Source organism: Drosophila obscura, unplaced genomic scaffold (genome assembly GCF_018151105.1).
Source record: "Drosophila obscura isolate BZ-5 IFL unplaced genomic scaffold, ASM1815110v1 contig_186, whole genome shotgun sequence".
In the NCBI taxonomy this organism is placed as follows: domain Eukaryota; kingdom Metazoa; phylum Arthropoda; class Insecta; order Diptera; family Drosophilidae; genus Drosophila; species Drosophila obscura.
Genome location: NW_024542774.1, coordinates 807,242 through 823,241, shown reverse-complemented (window position 1 = coordinate 823,241; position 16,000 = coordinate 807,242). Strand labels below are relative to the sequence as shown.

Genomic DNA, 16,000 nt, shown 5'->3' with positions numbered 1-16,000 from the left:
TCCCAACCCGCCATCAAGGACACACAAAACTTTCACTAATTGCACTTTGTTTAGGGCGAGAAGGAGGACTGGCTCACTCAACATTAATTAGCCTCAATGTTAACTTCAACTCATTAATGAGGCAGGCAAACAAAACTTCTATGGAGGTCTCTTTGGCTCTGGCTTTGGCTCTTGCTCTGGCTCTTACTCTGGCTCTTACTCTGGCTTATGGCTGTACGAGTGCACCTGTGTGTTGGGCCAAGTAAACAGCAGTCCATGGATCGATGCTCGCCCCTTGGAGTGCCCAGCCCCTGTTGACGTACGTGTCAAATTAGCGACGTTTTAACAAGCTCGGTGCGTCCCTGCATCCTTCGGGCGGGCAGCGCAAATCAATCACGTGAAAGTGGCCGAAGCACAGAAAAGTTCGAGCCACTGCCTCGAATTGCCTACTTTTGTGGCACGTCATGTCACACAGGCACGGGCTCCCCTCTCCCCCCACAACCCCCTCTAGCATTCGAGAACCGCTTCGTGTCCTGCAGCTTTTGGTTTGGCATCGCTGATTGCTTTTTCATTGCATTTTGTCAGCGTTGTCCTCCGGTTTTTGTCGACGGCAAAGTTTTTCTTTTCGCCGGCTACCTGTTTTCGCCTCCATTTTCCAGCTCAATGGCTGGAGCTTTTCCGGGGGGCCTGATTGGCGGGGAGGGAGCTGTGGTAGCAGGACGAGGAGGAGGAACATATCGTCAGCAATTAAGCCAGCATTCAAACTTCTGTCTGGGATTTTGGTGGCGTTTTTCCCCCCGGCCACCTACCACTTGAATGAGATTTATCAGTTTCTTTTTTCCCCACTGACTCCGCTACGTGTCTCTGTCTCTGCCTCTCTCTTTGTCTGTGTGAAGCTGATGCAGGCAAAATCCAGGGTAAGGATGTAGAAAAGCGCCTTAAATTTTTTGCAATTTTCTTCAAAAATATTTTTCTTCTTGCAGCCATTTATCATGGTCGGGGCAGCTGTTTTATAGTTTATGACAGGCAAGGCGTCTCTCTCACTCTCTCACTCTGTCTTCCATGCCTTTAATATATCTTATAGATATTCCCTTCACACACACACACGCACACATACTCAGATCCGAGTGTATGTAGCAGGACGACCGGTGTCGTAAATGGGGTTTATATGCCGACTGTTGCCAGTTGGATTTGCCATTTTGGCAGTTCCTCCTCCAGTCTGCTACTTCAGCGCTCGACTTCGATAAAACGTTTTACAAATTGATTTATGTGCTTAACATGTTGCCAGCTCAGCCCTCGGTCTGCACCGCTTCTCCCCCCACCCCCCACCCACCACTGAATCCTGGGGATCCCACAATTAGATTTTGGTGGAAAATCCACTGGAAAAGTTGTTCCTTCTTCTTCGTGAACGGGGATGCCACTGCCGCTGCCGCCATCAATCATCGATAATGTCGATATGGCCGGAGGCCGGACGGCCGGCGCTCTCCCTCACTTCTTGGCCTCCTTGGGCTCTTTTTGTTTTTTTTTTTTATTAATAAAGCATTTGTTTTCCCCATAATGAGCAACGACAGGCGGCTGTCAAGAGTGCCACAAAAAAAAAGGGAGAGGATAAGTAAAGAGAAGATCCCTCCCCTGGGAGATGGCAGGGGAAGGAAGCTGGGTTAAAAATAAAACGAAAAAAAACTGGCAGCAGCACTTTGTCAAGTTGTTATTACCAATTTTTTATTCCATTTTTTGGCGTTTGTCTAGTTGGGATCCCGCAGCCTGCATTCCGATTGATTGATGAGCGCGTTTTTATTTTGCTTGGGAGATTTAAAGATTGGAATTTGAATCCCAAGGGCGTGGCTGGGCGTCGTCTTCGATTGAAGTTAGTTTTGATGCCCGTTTTTTGGCCCAATTGCATTTGCCGTCTAATGGGGCTGCAAATGAGTTTCCCTCCAGCCGATTCCAGCTGATTCGATTTGTGGAAATCTTTGCTCTGCTTTTGGGCATATTTTTTAAACAAAGTGGCGCCTGTCGGCAGGGCGAAAATTCAATAAAAATATTTACAAGCATTAACACGCGTTGGGCGCGTAAAAATCGACACTCCCACACCCAAAATGGGAAAATATTGACAGCAAAATGGCGCGTAAGCATAAATAGTATGAGCAGTGGGTGGAGCGGGGTAATGGCGAAAATGACACAGACAGGGGGGCTGACGACACGAGGCAACGACACTCTCGGGCACCCACTCAATGCCAATGCCAATGCCAATGAAATTTGCCACATTTTGCATATGGCTTTGAGGGTGGCGCCACAAGCAGTGCCACAACATCCCCGAAAATATCGACAAAAAAAAGAAGAAAAAGAAAAAAAAACAAACCCAAACGCCATGTGCGAGTGTCGTAAAATGTTCGCCGATTTGTGTGTTGTGTGGGGTGTGGTAGAAACTAATGGGAAAAATATTATCACGCGCCATTTTTAAGGCAATTTCACGCATACGCGATCTAATTTATACTTATGTGCCCCTCCCCAACGGTTGAAGAAGGAATAAGGAGTAGGGGGTACTAAGGACTACTCACATCGCACGCTGAGGTAATAGCCAATCGAGGAGTACTGGAAATTCAGATGACGGGATGTGCACTTGTACCAGCCGGAATGCTCGCGGCGTATCGATGTGAAGTTGAGGAAGCCATCGCCGGTCTGCGGCACCTGCAAATATCAGGAGAATCAGAATAGGTAAATGTGAAAGTAGCCAAAAGTCTGTGGGGGGAAAATGGGGAATGATAGTTTTCGCTCGTTATGCGTAAACAATTTTTGGTAATTAAGGCAAGGCAAATAGTTTCGTCCAAGGTAGGCAGCGTCGACGGCGAAAAAACTGCACGAAAATCCATTTAAAAGTTGCTCCTTTGCCTCTGCCAAAAATCATCACACAAAAGGCCGAAAACTGAGGCTACCAAGTTTTTACCAGTCCCGCTATACACTTACCGGCGTGTCACCGTCGTCCTTCTGCCAGCGCGGCGTGCTGGGGGGATTCGAGTCAACGTCGCACTTGAGGCTAACTTCGATGCCCTCGCGGAGCAGATAACCAAAGCCAGGTGTGCGCGAGATGGCAAAGGAGGGCGTATCTGCAATGGATAGTAGTATATAGTGTATATAGTAGGTATATATGTATGCCTATATGTATAGAACATAGCGATGGCAGGTGGTTATTTTAGTTTAACTTTGACTTTGGCTCAAGATTTTCGGCTGATTCTTCGGCTGAGACTCGACTCTGTGGCAACATCAACAGAATAAGAATAGTTTTTTAATTAAAAAATTGCTTTGCCAAGATGGAGAAACTTTTATAATTAAACTAAATGCAAATGTCTGGTCTCCTCCGAGTGGAGGACACACCACAAGAGGCCTGCAATGAGCAAGGATGGATACTCGTCTTACGAGTGCTCCTACTCTTACCTCCTATATCACTCACAAAAGCTGATCTTGAGCGAATAATTACAGCATATACTGTGTTGTTTTGGCATGCACAATGTACATATAAGTTAATTACAGCTGGCTTCATTAGAGTGCTTTCCCATTCAGTATTTTATTCGAATTGTAGCCACATTTTTGAATCTCGACATGCCAATCTAAAACCCATTTTGAGGCATGTCAAAGAGCCATCGACAACGCACCCCTCCATCCGGATTGTGTTTCAATTCATTGCATATGCATGGGCATAAATCAAATGTTTTTTAATTAGAGTTTTGCCATTTGTGGAGTACAAGAGAGAGAGAGAGAGACAGTGCCGCCTGCCAGAAAATAAAACGAGTATGTGCCTCGCATTGATTTCAATCTTTTCAATTTTTCGGCGCATCACTCGCCTTTGTGGGCCCTTGTAACTAATGCAATTTGATTAGGTTTCCTCCCGGCCAGCAGGTCCGTAAATGGGCAGTGCAGGGGGGGGGGCAAAGGACAAATGAAATTTGTTTGCCGGTTGTTTGCCAAACTATGCAATAGAGATTCAGTTCAGTTCGATTCGTGTTTGTGTCTGGGTCTAGGTCTGGGTCTGTGTCTGTTTTTGTGGCTGTGTCTGTGACATGCAGACAGCCGTCAGTCGTCAGACATCATACATATGTATGAATAGCCTTTTTTTGGGAGCCATCCTCGGCATGTATCCTTTTTGTGTGGTTAACCAAGGGGAGACAGGCGTACGGTGGACAGACAGAAGTGTGTCTACCAATTTGTTGGCTAACAAAATCAACAAAAAAAAAGATAGCCCAGAAATAGCTCAACTTCTAGACCCTTGATGTTCCTTTTCGGCAGATTGTTTTCAAACAAATTTCAATCTCATCTTATGAATCAATTTGATTGAAACAAGCTGGATTTGAATGAATGACCCCTCATATCCATGAGGATGAATCCACAACACCAAATAGAAGCTACATTTAAATGGAAAAACCAAATATTTCCTTGGCCTTTGCCAGATTCCATTTTACCGGGGGGACATTCCTCAGCTAACAACAGCGGCCGAGGGGTTTTTTTTTGTTGTTCGTGTCTGTCAACTGTCTGCATAAAAATGCGCAAATTAAACGCAACACAAATTACATATACAGTTACAAAATGAATGCAAATACAGATACAGAGCACAAGAACAATCCCTCATCCTCCGCATCATCATCTTCGACTGGCAGGCAGCAGGCAAAATGCTTTCATGTGTGTGCATTTTAATTTATACGACGACAACAGCAATGCCCCACTCCCAGCCCCCCCGATAATAATAAAAGGAAAAAAAAAGTATACTGAATGAATCGGGGAACTTGCTGCTTCTTTTGTTGTTAAATTCTGTGGTCGGGGGAGGTCCCTTTCGCTGTTGTTATTGCGGTTTTTACAATTTTCATGCCTGGATAAAGCCCATGCACACACACAGACAGAGGGAGTGCCTGGGCAAATCCTATAGGGCTTTTCTACATTTTCCAATCATTTTGCAGGGCAGCCAGCCTCTCAACTATACCCTCGTATACCTTGGCATTTGTCATGGCATTATGCGGCTTGTCGGGCATTAATAAAGCAAATAACTGTGGCGTGGCACTTTGTTCTATGGCCACGGCCAACCGATCGAGGGCAGCTTGTAACTGACGTCGTTGCGGTTTTGTTGGTGCCAATTAGTGTGAGTCCTTCTAATTGTAGCCTCACCTCGACATCGTCATTGTCATCGTCCTCCCGGTTACCGGCCATTGATTTCTAGTTCCCTTTTTGCTGTGACAGAAGCTGCATTTTTGTTTTAGTTTTTTTTTTTTTGCCTCGACGAGTGGGGGATTACAACTGGTTAGGATTCTGTTTTGATTCGATTTCATGTGCGTTGTGCACATGTCTGCTGAATGGTTCAGAACATTGATTGATGGCTTATTGAGAGGGGCAGCTGGCAGTCGCTCAGATGTGTGCACACATAGGAAAAAGAACCAACGTAAAAGGGAGCAACATTTGGAACCGTCTAATGAGTGGAGCCGTATTTAATCTATGTATGCAATCGTTGTAAATATTCAATTGTAAGCTCTGGTATTTTATTGTGTCCTCTTCAGAGACATCTCAAAAGTAAATTCAACTTAAATCACAATAAAAGTTCTGCTTACAAGTAAACACTCTGCAGCGTAGATTAATTAATTTCTTTCCGCTTTGAACCTTTCCCGCCTATCCTCCAGCTTGTGTCGCTTTTACGATATTTTATCTTATTCATTTTTGATCATGACATTACTTTAAAGATTCTTTTAATTCTCCTCTCACAGTCTAGCATTATTGACCTGTCGCACTCCACTCCATCCTGGGGAGCCTTTCACTGTTTTCTCGCCGTTTTCCGCTGCACTTTCAATTAACATAAGTTCACCTTTGCTTTCTTTTCATTCTTTGTTTTTTTTTTCTCGCTGCAGCTGCATAATATTTTTCTGCTCCAACCCGGTGTTCCCATCCAACCCGTTGACCCCTGAGGGGGAGTTGTGCTGCTTGTGCTTGCCACCCCCAACCCCGTCGCCAGTTGGATGGCTGCTGGCGTGTGTTAACTTTAGCAATTTAACTTTTTAATCAACATTTGCTTTTCGGTTTTTACTTTTATTTATTTACATCACTCTCGTTCCCATTCTCATTTTCATTTTCATTTCTGTTCTCTTTCAGCATCTCCTGCTTCCGCTCTGGCATCTGCTAATTAAACAAGGTGAGATATTCACTTTGTTAACTTTTATGCACAACCATAAATATGCTGACTGACTGACTGACTGACTGACTGACTGACTGACTTGTTGGACATTTGTTGGTCAAAGTTAAATATGATTTAATAATAAAATATTTAATAGAGCTTCTCTGAGGCTTAATTAAGGAGAGAGAAAGTTGTACAGCTTAGTACAGGCCAAACAAAATGAAGGAATGTAACTAAATATGCTTTAATTATAAAAGTAAAAAAAAAATAAAAGTATGCACACAGATTTACATACGTATGTGATAATGAGAGAACTGCTTGGAACCTGCTCGACCCGCTGACCGAAGGGGAAGAATATTTTGATTTTGATTTCGGGTTTCTTCCAACAGTATTCGATTACTTATCGAATTTACCAGAAAATATAGTAGGAAACTATTTCATATAATAGCCAAGATTATCCGTTTGGGAGTCAAACCGTCTACTTTCTCATTTCCACAGCCAAAGTGATTTCTTTCTATGCTAAGAACTTACATTGCACGTCCAGCAGGAGGGAGGCGTTCTGGCGTATCTTCAGGGTGGGATGCTCCATCACGCACAAAATGCGGGCGTTGTGATGCGCTCGATAAACAGCCGCTAGACGGGCCTCGCTCTTGGCTCCGCTGTTGATTTTGTAGCCATTCTTGTCCTGCTAAGAGTCGTTGTAAGAGAGAGCGAGAGAGAGAGAGAGAGGGAATAATGATTAAAATTCCATTTCAATTTAAGGCCTAACCCCGCGCCCAAGGTGGCTGTGGTGTCTGGTGTGTGGCTGGAGCGGTAGCGGGTGATTTTTGTGTGGGTGGTGGGGCCAATTAGTCAGACCTGCTATCAGGCAGCGACATCATTAATTTAAATTAAAGTGCCCTCCTCCCCCTTGCCAACCCCAACCCGTGCTTTCCGCACAGCATTTGTGGGGGAATTTGGTTGGCAAAGTTTTCAATCAATCATCGGATCATTCGAGTGTGGTCCATTGTGGTGCGATGCGATGCGATGTGGTGTGGGAGTATGACCAGCTAAACACGCAAATTTGTGGCATTTAGGGTCTAAACGACAAACACATACACAAACACACACACACAGAGACACACTTCGATGTGTCTGACAGGTGCCATGGGGCTGGGGGAGGGGACTGCGACTGGGACTGGGACTGGGACTCCCCCGTGCATTGCTTGACCAAAATGTCTGCTTTTCATTATGCTCGAGTGCCGGACAAACAAAATTTTGGCCACCAAACCGCATTCCCGGACCAAGAGCAAGCCAAGCCAAGTAATGGCCAGGCCAGGGCAACCACCCGGAAGATCCATTATTTGAGCCAAGTGCCGCTGTTAGCCACACTTAATGTGTTTGTGTGTGTGTGTGTTTGTCATCCGTCTGCTGTGTGGCTGCCATTCCACTAAGCACTTGTCCGCCCGACAGTTGCCACTCAATTTGTCTAATCGATTGGGATGCCCAGCTGCGTTACCTTCTCGTTCTTGATCTCCTCCAGCTCGAGCACTTCGGCGGACACCTTCTGGGCATGCCGATCCACGCCCGGACTGAGCAGCACCTCCCAGCTGAGTGTGGGCCGTGGATTGCCGCCCTCGCTGATGCAGGCCAAATTCAGTTCGGAATTCTCCTTGACGGGCACAAAGATATTGCCAGCATCAAGGCGACGCGAATCGATAAGCAAATACGGGGGCTTGGGTCGATCTGAAAATGCACAGATAAAAGATAGAAAGAGTTGTTGTAGCTCTGGTGGTGGAAATCAGGAATTTTGAGTATTATTCCCGAATGCCAAACTGCCAGCACAACTGTACTTTTCTCAGCTTATTTGACGACCTTTTTTTTTTTTTCTTTTTTTATATATTTCTAAACTTTTATGGCCATCCAAGTGGCTGCCATGCCGCCATGAGGCTGCTTCTCCTCCTCCTTTTGGTGTGACGAGTACTTACCGAGAACCACCAGCTTAGTGGGTCGAGCATTCTCCGTGTAGCGTCGCGTATTCTCCGCCTCGCACTGCCACTTGCCATCGTCCTCCAGCATGACATTGGTGATGGTTAGCGCCCCATTAGCCTCCTTGATGAAGCGGTAGTCGGTGACGCGGCTGGTGCGGTCCATGGCATGGACGACCTGCAGTTGGATGAAGATTAAAATAAGTTTTTTCACCTTTTTTGCTTTTTTACTTTTGTTGTTGTTGGTTGTTGTTTTGCGGCATAAAAACTAATGTTAGTGGCGGAATTATGCTGAACGCCTTTTGTGCAATTTTTAATGCAGCGCATTAAATGCTCATAAATTTGATGTTAAATGCAACATTTCCATCTCTTTCTCTCTCTCTTTCTCTCGCTCTTTCTACTAGCTGTCTCTCTGGGCCTGAGGAAAACAATTGCTTTTAATATTTTCATATCCATTTATTTGCACTCGGGCAACGTTGGATTTTTATTACATTTCGTTTCGTTTCGTTTCGAACAAAACACACACACTCACACACACACAATAATGACAATTAAATGAGGCCGCAATGCCCTCCCCCCTGGTGTTGTTATCCACTGATAATGTGGCAACAATGAACTGATGGCTTAAAAACTGTAACCAATAGTCGCAATGGCTGGCGGCCCTTTTCCTGTCTCCTGTGTCCCGCCTGTTCGGGGCTTAATGCAAACGGAAATTTATGACCGCATTCAAATGCTTCTCAAAACCCAACAACAAAAGGAAATTGTATATACATAAATTTATGGGAAAAAATACACACACAAAAAAAAGAACAACAACACTCGAATGTATGTAGCAATGTTGCACGTGCTTAATGCGTTTAAGTGCCAATTAAATGTGGGAGCCAGGAGTGTGAGTGGCACAGACATAATTTTAAATCCATTTGTAGGCGAAATGATCAACTTTTGGCTTCGGATTAAGGCGTGGGGGACAAGCAGAAAGGTGAAAGCCGATACACTAACCATCCAAAGGCTGTATGCATACATTTATTAAGGGGATCAATGAAAAATACAGCAAAAAGAAAACTATCCGATTCCTGGCCATTGAATTTTGGATGCCAAAAGAACAATTCGCTGAATGGGAACAGCAAAGAATGGCTGAAAAGGGGCATAAACCGTGGGGGGATATCAGGGATATAGAAATACTGAAATTGAAATATGCAAAAACAAGCAGAAGTACAAACATACATACACACTCGTACATTTGTATTTGTTTGCTGCACTTCCGCTTCCGTTGCGTTTTTGGCCATTTCTGTTTCGGTTTTGAGCTTGCAGTGTTTTTATGATTTTTCCATTGGACACTTACCCCCAAATGCAGTGCAAATATTTATGCGTATATGAATTTCACTTCCCCACATCCAATCCGCCAAACACCCCCTTCGTTATCCTCTGCCAGGCCACCGTTGTGTGCCACTTCCGTTGAGCATTTGGCGCAGTAGTCGCCGCGGCGGCCATTTGCTGGAAATTTATTAACCAGCGACGCACATCTGACTGGAAAACAGGCGACTGGCAAAGTGGAAACTGGATTTTGTGTGGCTGTGCAGCGGGGCATTCAGTTGGAAATTTATGAGGTCGATGCCGGGAGGTCCATTCCATGCCGTGTTGCTGTCGATCCGAGAGAGACTTTTTGGCCGCCAACGGAGGCTCAAACCAGGCTCAGGCCCAGACCCAGACCTAGACCCAGGCCCAGACCCTGTGCCACCTGTCCGTGTGTACGCGTTTTTGTTTTTCTGGCTTGGCAACATGGCCACACGAACAAAAGCGTTAAATGAGCGTGGCAAATCCTTGTTTACAGCGCCAAGCGCTTGCCGCCGGATTACACGCTCGATTGTTCTCTGTCCCGTTGTCCATTGTGCCCATGGTATTGGCCATTTGGCGATCTGTACGCTCTGTTCGTGCAACGGCGGTACAGGAATGGCAGGGGGGGAGTACTCCTCGTGATTATGAATGCTGCTGCCAGCCCCTGCCCCTTTTTGTTTTTTTGGCCCCGTATCTGGTGGTATCTGTGTGATGTCAGCTGCCTTGATTCGCATAAATTGTTGCATATTCGACAACGCGCACGCATAAATTTACATAATTTGCGGCGCCACCACTATCTGGCAGCAGCAAGGGGCAAGGTGTACCTGCCACATATCTCACTCGCGCTTTTTGTTACATTCTAATTTCATTTTGTGTGTTGGTAAAACTTTTTGGCGATTTTCCGATTTATATTTATTTTTTTTGGGGCCACCAACCAGAATTTTTGCATGCGTTTCAATATTTGTTGTGTGTCTGAATAATAATGCAAATTATGGATGCTTTTTGTTTTGTTGTTTTGTGTTTGATATTAAATTTTTGTTTAAAGGGATATTCTGGCCACATTTTGAGGCTGGATGCCCATTCAGAACGAGGATTATGCTTCCATAATTAGCTGCACGCTTACCCCAGACAAGAGATAGAGAGAGAGAGAGAGGCGCAGCTCTTGCTCTCAATCTGTATGTATGTATTCTGTCTGCAGCAATGGCTACTTATTTGTTTCACTTGCTCGGAATTGCAAAAATCTTGTCAGCAAACATTGCTCACTGCCTGTCCCGCACCCCACACCCCACACCCTACTCGAGCCACACACACAAGCAACTGCTTGCAGCTCCTGTGGGTGATGGCTGGCCCCAAAGCTACTAACTTGAAATTGCTTTCGGCAAATATATTAGCCTCTTGATAATTTTCAACAATAAATTCCTTGCCACACACAGCAGCAGAATGGCGGGTGGCTGAGGGGGGAGGGGCTTGCTTCAAGCTCTCGGGAACTCTCTAATGCATTGTGCAACGCTCCAGAAAGTACAACAAAAGTCGCTCATGTTGCAAGCTGTCAGTGCAACACTTGTCGCATGTCATTGCCGCAGTTGCACTTGCAGCAGCAGAATGGAGCGAAAGAGGAGTGCCATAGCATGCAGGAGTCCTGTGTGTGTGTGTGTGTGTGTCTGTGGGAGCATCAGACAAAAGTCAAAGCTAGCTGAAAGCTGCTGCTCTTGCAATGGCAGAGGGGCGTGGGCCTGGTCCTGGTCCTGGTCCTTGTCCTGGTCCTGAAGAGAGCGACAACTGGGGATAATGTCCTTGGGCCCTGGGCTGTGTAGCGGGAAGAGCAATGCTCTTACCCTTGGAGAAATCTTCATTAGCACAGAGAGAGCGGGAAAGTGTGTGTGGGTCGTGTGTGTTTTCTTCCAGGCAGCAGATAAGCAGGGCATTCGCTTGGCGGTGTGTAAGGCATCTACTTCCCTTTTCTTTTTGGCTTTTGTCTGCACATACGCCCTCTGTTCGTGCCTCTGTCCGTGCCCCTGCCACACACACCCCACTGTTGCTGCATCATTGTTGTAATTGCCACTGCCTGCGTGGTGGCTCGTGATTCTTTCACTATCCTTTCCGTGGCTGCTGCTGCGCTGCTGCTGCGCTTACACTTGGCTGGCTTTTGTTTTAACACAACTAATACAATTGCACCGCTGGGAAATGCTCTGTGCGATGGCGGCCATAGATGGCGGCTGCTGCTGCTGATGCTGCTGCTGCAACGGCGTTGATTTTATTTGCCATCGCAGTGTGCAGAGTCCGTCCGACCAAGCGGAGATGAGCCTCGTGGCTCAGGGGGAGGGGGGAGTGGGGAGCTCCTGCTCGACAATGTCAGTAACTCAATAAACTTGTCAAAGGTACAAAGTAGGCAACTTGCCACATTTTGCTCCCTCCCCTCCCTCCCTACACTGTAGTGTGCCACACTGTGGCTTTTCTTCATTTGGGAGACGCCGAGTGATTAATTTGCGGACTTGATGTGATTTACTTGCAGCTGCAGTTGGAGTTGCAGTACGCCCGGGAGACGGAGAGAGAGAGAGTGAGAGAGAGAGAGAGAAAGAGACAGAGACAGAGAGAGAGAGTCAAGCCAGCTGTCTATTAATGTTGCATCTTAAGTTCGCTCCTAATTGACTAATGGAGGCTTAGTGCGGCTTTTGACAGGCCAGGGCCGGGCTCTGGTGCTGTGATGAAATTTATGGTAACCAAGAGACAGGGGCAGGGATGGAAGCCCTGTGCGAGACAGGCGCACAGTTTGTTGAACTTAAACCTGAGCCACGGGCCATAAATCTGTTTGCCAGCGCCACAAAGTATGCAACACGGCAAGGAGGCGGTGTCGGTGGCAGCGGCAGCATGCTGCAACCATAAAACCGCTATATCAGTTGGCCTCCATGTCTCGTGCCTCGTGCTCCCCTTGGTTGGGGGCTAAAGTTTATGTCTGGCAATTGTCGCCAGGCGGGAGAAATATCGCACAATAAAGCCAACAAACTGCCGCAAAAACAAAAGCCAACTGGAAAAGGATCGGAGTGGAAAGGAAAGGATGCCACGCGCATGGTGCTGCTCCTTGGAGTCGAATCGAAAGATTTGACAGTCTGCAGTCGATGCAATCGTCGCAGCAATTGCATCATTTTCGGCGTGCTTGTCGAACTTGTTAGCGGCCAAATAAAAACCGTAGCCAGAGCCAGAGATGTGGCTATGCGGGGAATGCAATCAGACAGCCAGAAGACGCAGAAGGCAGGACGCAGTGTCTTTCGTATCCTGTTTGCAAGCTGCTGACAGGCAATTTAGTGCCTGCAAACGGAATCTAATATAGAATGCAAATGCAACCGCAACGAGTAGACAAACAACAGCAGCAGCAGCAGCAGCAGCAGCTCCCACTCTGCCGCTCTGCCACTCTGCCACTGGCATCCCCTCTCTCTGGCATCTCCTACGCTTGCTTCCAACAATGTTGGCATGCGTTGGCCGCACGAGTGTGGCAACACACACATTTTTTGGTCTCTCTGCCGTCTGGTGCAGGTGTAACCCTGCAACAGGGGCAACAACTGGGGGCACGTGCACAAAGTGTTGCAACTACGAGTATTATTTGCACATCAACAACTTGGCCAGCCAACTTGTTGTATTTACAGTAAAACAACTGCAAGAACAACGGACCAGAGCCAGGCAGAAACGGAAACAGAGAGAGAGAGGTGAGCCGGAATTGCTATGGAAACACACACACACACACACATCAACAGATGCATAGCCCCATAACCCACCCCCTGGACTTTTTTTTTTTTTTTTTTTTAGTTTGTTGTTTAAAGTTGAACAAATGTTATCCTCGTGCCCTCTCCTTGGGGTGCAATCAACAGCCCCCCCTGGCAGGCCTGCCGTTGCGTTATAATTGCATGACGCCCGCAGGTACAGCGTAGACTCCACTTTATGCCACTGCACTGGCAACAACAAATGTTTGCGCTTGCAATTACAACTCAATAAGTTGTCCAATAAGCCTCGTTATCCAGCTCCCCTACTCAGCCGCATCCTCTGCACACCGCCTCCCTCCCTGCTCCTCCCGGCAACTGGAAAGACAAAGCTCCTGCAAGAACGCGACGAGCAAGGCTTTTGACATCAGAAACTATGGAATAATAGCGATTATCCCATTTGCATAATGCGGCAGTTAGCGCGACAAACAAGCGATGGCCAGCAGGAGCTGGGGGCAAAAATAGAGAAGGAAAAACTGCCACTCGAGACGTCTCGGGCCGGGCAGAAGAATACTTGTAAAAATAGAGGGCACAGGGGACAGGCATCGTGGGCACTGCAGGACAGCAGCAGTCAGAAAACATTCCCTTAGATGGAGAAAGAATAAAGTGGAATGCGGATGCGGATGCGGATGCACAGGGGGGGACAAGTGCTCAAGTGAAAGGCTAAGAATGCAATTAAAGTCAAAAAGCACTGGACAAGTTGGCAGCCCTGACAGCTCCACTTGACAAAGAGATAGAGAGACACACAGGAAGAGAGAGAGAGAGAGAGCGACACAGAGAGAGATAGGTATGACTGTGATAGTACTCACCTGGCCGTTCTTGTACCACATGCTGGTGGCAATGTCCAGATCCACCTCGCACATCAGCCGAATCTCCGAGTGCTGCTCGGCATAGACGACGGACATCTCCTCATCCTCGTAGGGATTCGGCGGCACTGGCCGCAGCGGCAGCACTCGCGGCTCAAGCGTCTCCTCATCCTCGCTGTCGTCCGCCTCCTCGGGCGGACTCTTGCGCCCGAAGACGTCACGCGGCACTGTGCCGCTATCAAACTCTTCCACATCGTCGATGATGACGACCGGCTCCTTTGTCTTGGGCTTGAGATCCTCGGGCGCCAGGTGGAGCGTAGAGCGCACCCGCTTCGCCTTTGGCGTGGTCAGAGCCGGACCCGACGACTCGTTGGCATGGGCATAGCCAGTGGCGCTTCTCGTGGAGGTGGTCCAGGTGGCTGCCGCCGTTGCCCCACTGGCAGTGACAGCCGCCGATGTGGACGTGGAGGCTGAGGTGGGCCTAGATGACAGCTCCAGCTCTGGCTCCTCCTCTTCGGTTTCGCGTCGCTGCCGTCGCCTCGCCTCCACATGGAGGGCCGCACGATGGGCCTGATGGACCTTCAGCTGGTCCTTCCACCTGGCCAACTTGGACTTGGCCCTGCTGCAGTTCCTGGCGTTGCATCTGCTCGGCTTATGGTCAACTGGCTCCTGTTCCTGCCGCTGCTCGTGCAGCTGGATGCTGTGCGGCTCCTGCCTGGATATGCTCAGCCACTTGCTGACTGCTCGATGGTCGGCCGGCTGTGGCCTCTGCATGGACTTGCCATTGATATTCTGTGGTTGCGTATAGCTGGCACCTGCAACGGATAAGCAAAGGATATGCCACTCGATTAGTAACGAAGAATGAGCCAGTTTTGGGGAATTCCCAAAGAGAAAAGAACACAGGACCAAGGGGAAGCAGGGATACGCACCAGATGGATGGATGGGGATACATGGGGCACTGGGACTGGGCGTATCAATTACATTGCATTGTTTGTGTCTACTGTAGACTGCAGTCGAGGACATACGCTCCTCATGCATTTATTTATGCACATTTTAGGCTGAGGGATCGCAGCAGGGGATGGGTGGATGGGTGGAGGAGTGTAGGGTGGGAATAAATCTCTTTCGAAATGTTTTCGCTATGCATGCAAATCCCCTGGTAATCCCCTCTTTGCACACATACACACACGCACTCACACATCCAAAGCTATTTTCATGCCTAACTTTGCTACGACTTGTTACCAGTACTCCCATACTATCCCTTGCCCACCCTTATCAGGCTGCCTGATCCTATTGTCATTGGTGTGGTGTGGTTTGGTTCTTGTTATCCTCCTGCCTGCACTCCACTCAACTCCGCTCCCGTTCTTGCTGTTGTTGTTGTTGTTGATAAATTTACACAAGTGTATGACAAGCTTTCAAATGGTAATTAATATTCATCTGAGACGAGACAGTCGAGAGGAGTGATGGGGGAAGGTAGGGGAAGCGGGACCCCATCAAAGGACAACTACAACTCTAGCTGCAGCTTTGACTCCAGACTTAGCTTTGGACTCCAAGCTCAATCCTTGTGCCTGTGTGTCTGGGAGTCAACTGTAGCCGGTCGGGCCACTGTCTGCCTGTGTGGCTGGCTGGTTGCCTGACAAAAGCAGTGAGGCTGGGGGTGTGCTGCTGGGTGTGCACGTTCCTTCGTTCGTTGTCATTGTCTGCTTGACGCTTTTGTTTTCCAGCCCTTTTCTTGTTTTGTTGGAAGGGGGATGTGGGATGGGGTGGATTGAGTGTAGTCTGCTCTTCATCTCTCTAAATTAAAGTTGTCATTTTTCAAGTGAACGCACAAAAGTATGCAATGTGCCTAATAAATTTCTGCCTGGCATATCCGGTATACCCTCCAGGAGGGGGGTTAGGCACAACTATCGGTCGGAAGGCGGAACTCTAACTTGCAGTTAGTTAGGGGCAAGTGGGAGTCCTGCCTAGCGCACCAGCACACACACGAACATGCACACATGGACATACGCTAAAATG

At 47.6% G+C, this 16,000-nt stretch overlaps 1 protein-coding gene across 4 annotated transcripts in view; it reads right to left on the bottom strand.

Annotated features, from left to right (window-relative positions):
- LOC111075644 (hemicentin-1) overlaps positions 1 to 16,000 on the bottom strand; it is a 139,608-nt gene that overhangs the window by 19,250 nt on the left and 104,358 nt on the right. For 3 of the 4 annotated variants that reach the window (XM_041592876.1, XM_022369079.2, XM_041592875.1), the window contains exons 3-8: positions 13,991 to 14,802; positions 8,095 to 8,272; positions 7,626 to 7,852; positions 6,659 to 6,815; positions 2,947 to 3,086; positions 2,541 to 2,670 (exon numbers count right to left, since the gene is read on the bottom strand). In XM_041592876.1, coding sequence (XP_041448810.1) covers positions 2,541 to 2,670; positions 2,947 to 3,086; positions 6,659 to 6,815; positions 7,626 to 7,852; positions 8,095 to 8,272; positions 13,991 to 14,802 — 1,644 coding nt within the window. The remainder of the gene's footprint in view (positions 1 to 2,540; positions 2,671 to 2,946; positions 3,087 to 6,658; positions 6,816 to 7,625; positions 7,853 to 8,094; positions 8,273 to 13,990; positions 14,803 to 16,000) is intronic. The other variant, XM_041592877.1, reaches the window with a different exon arrangement.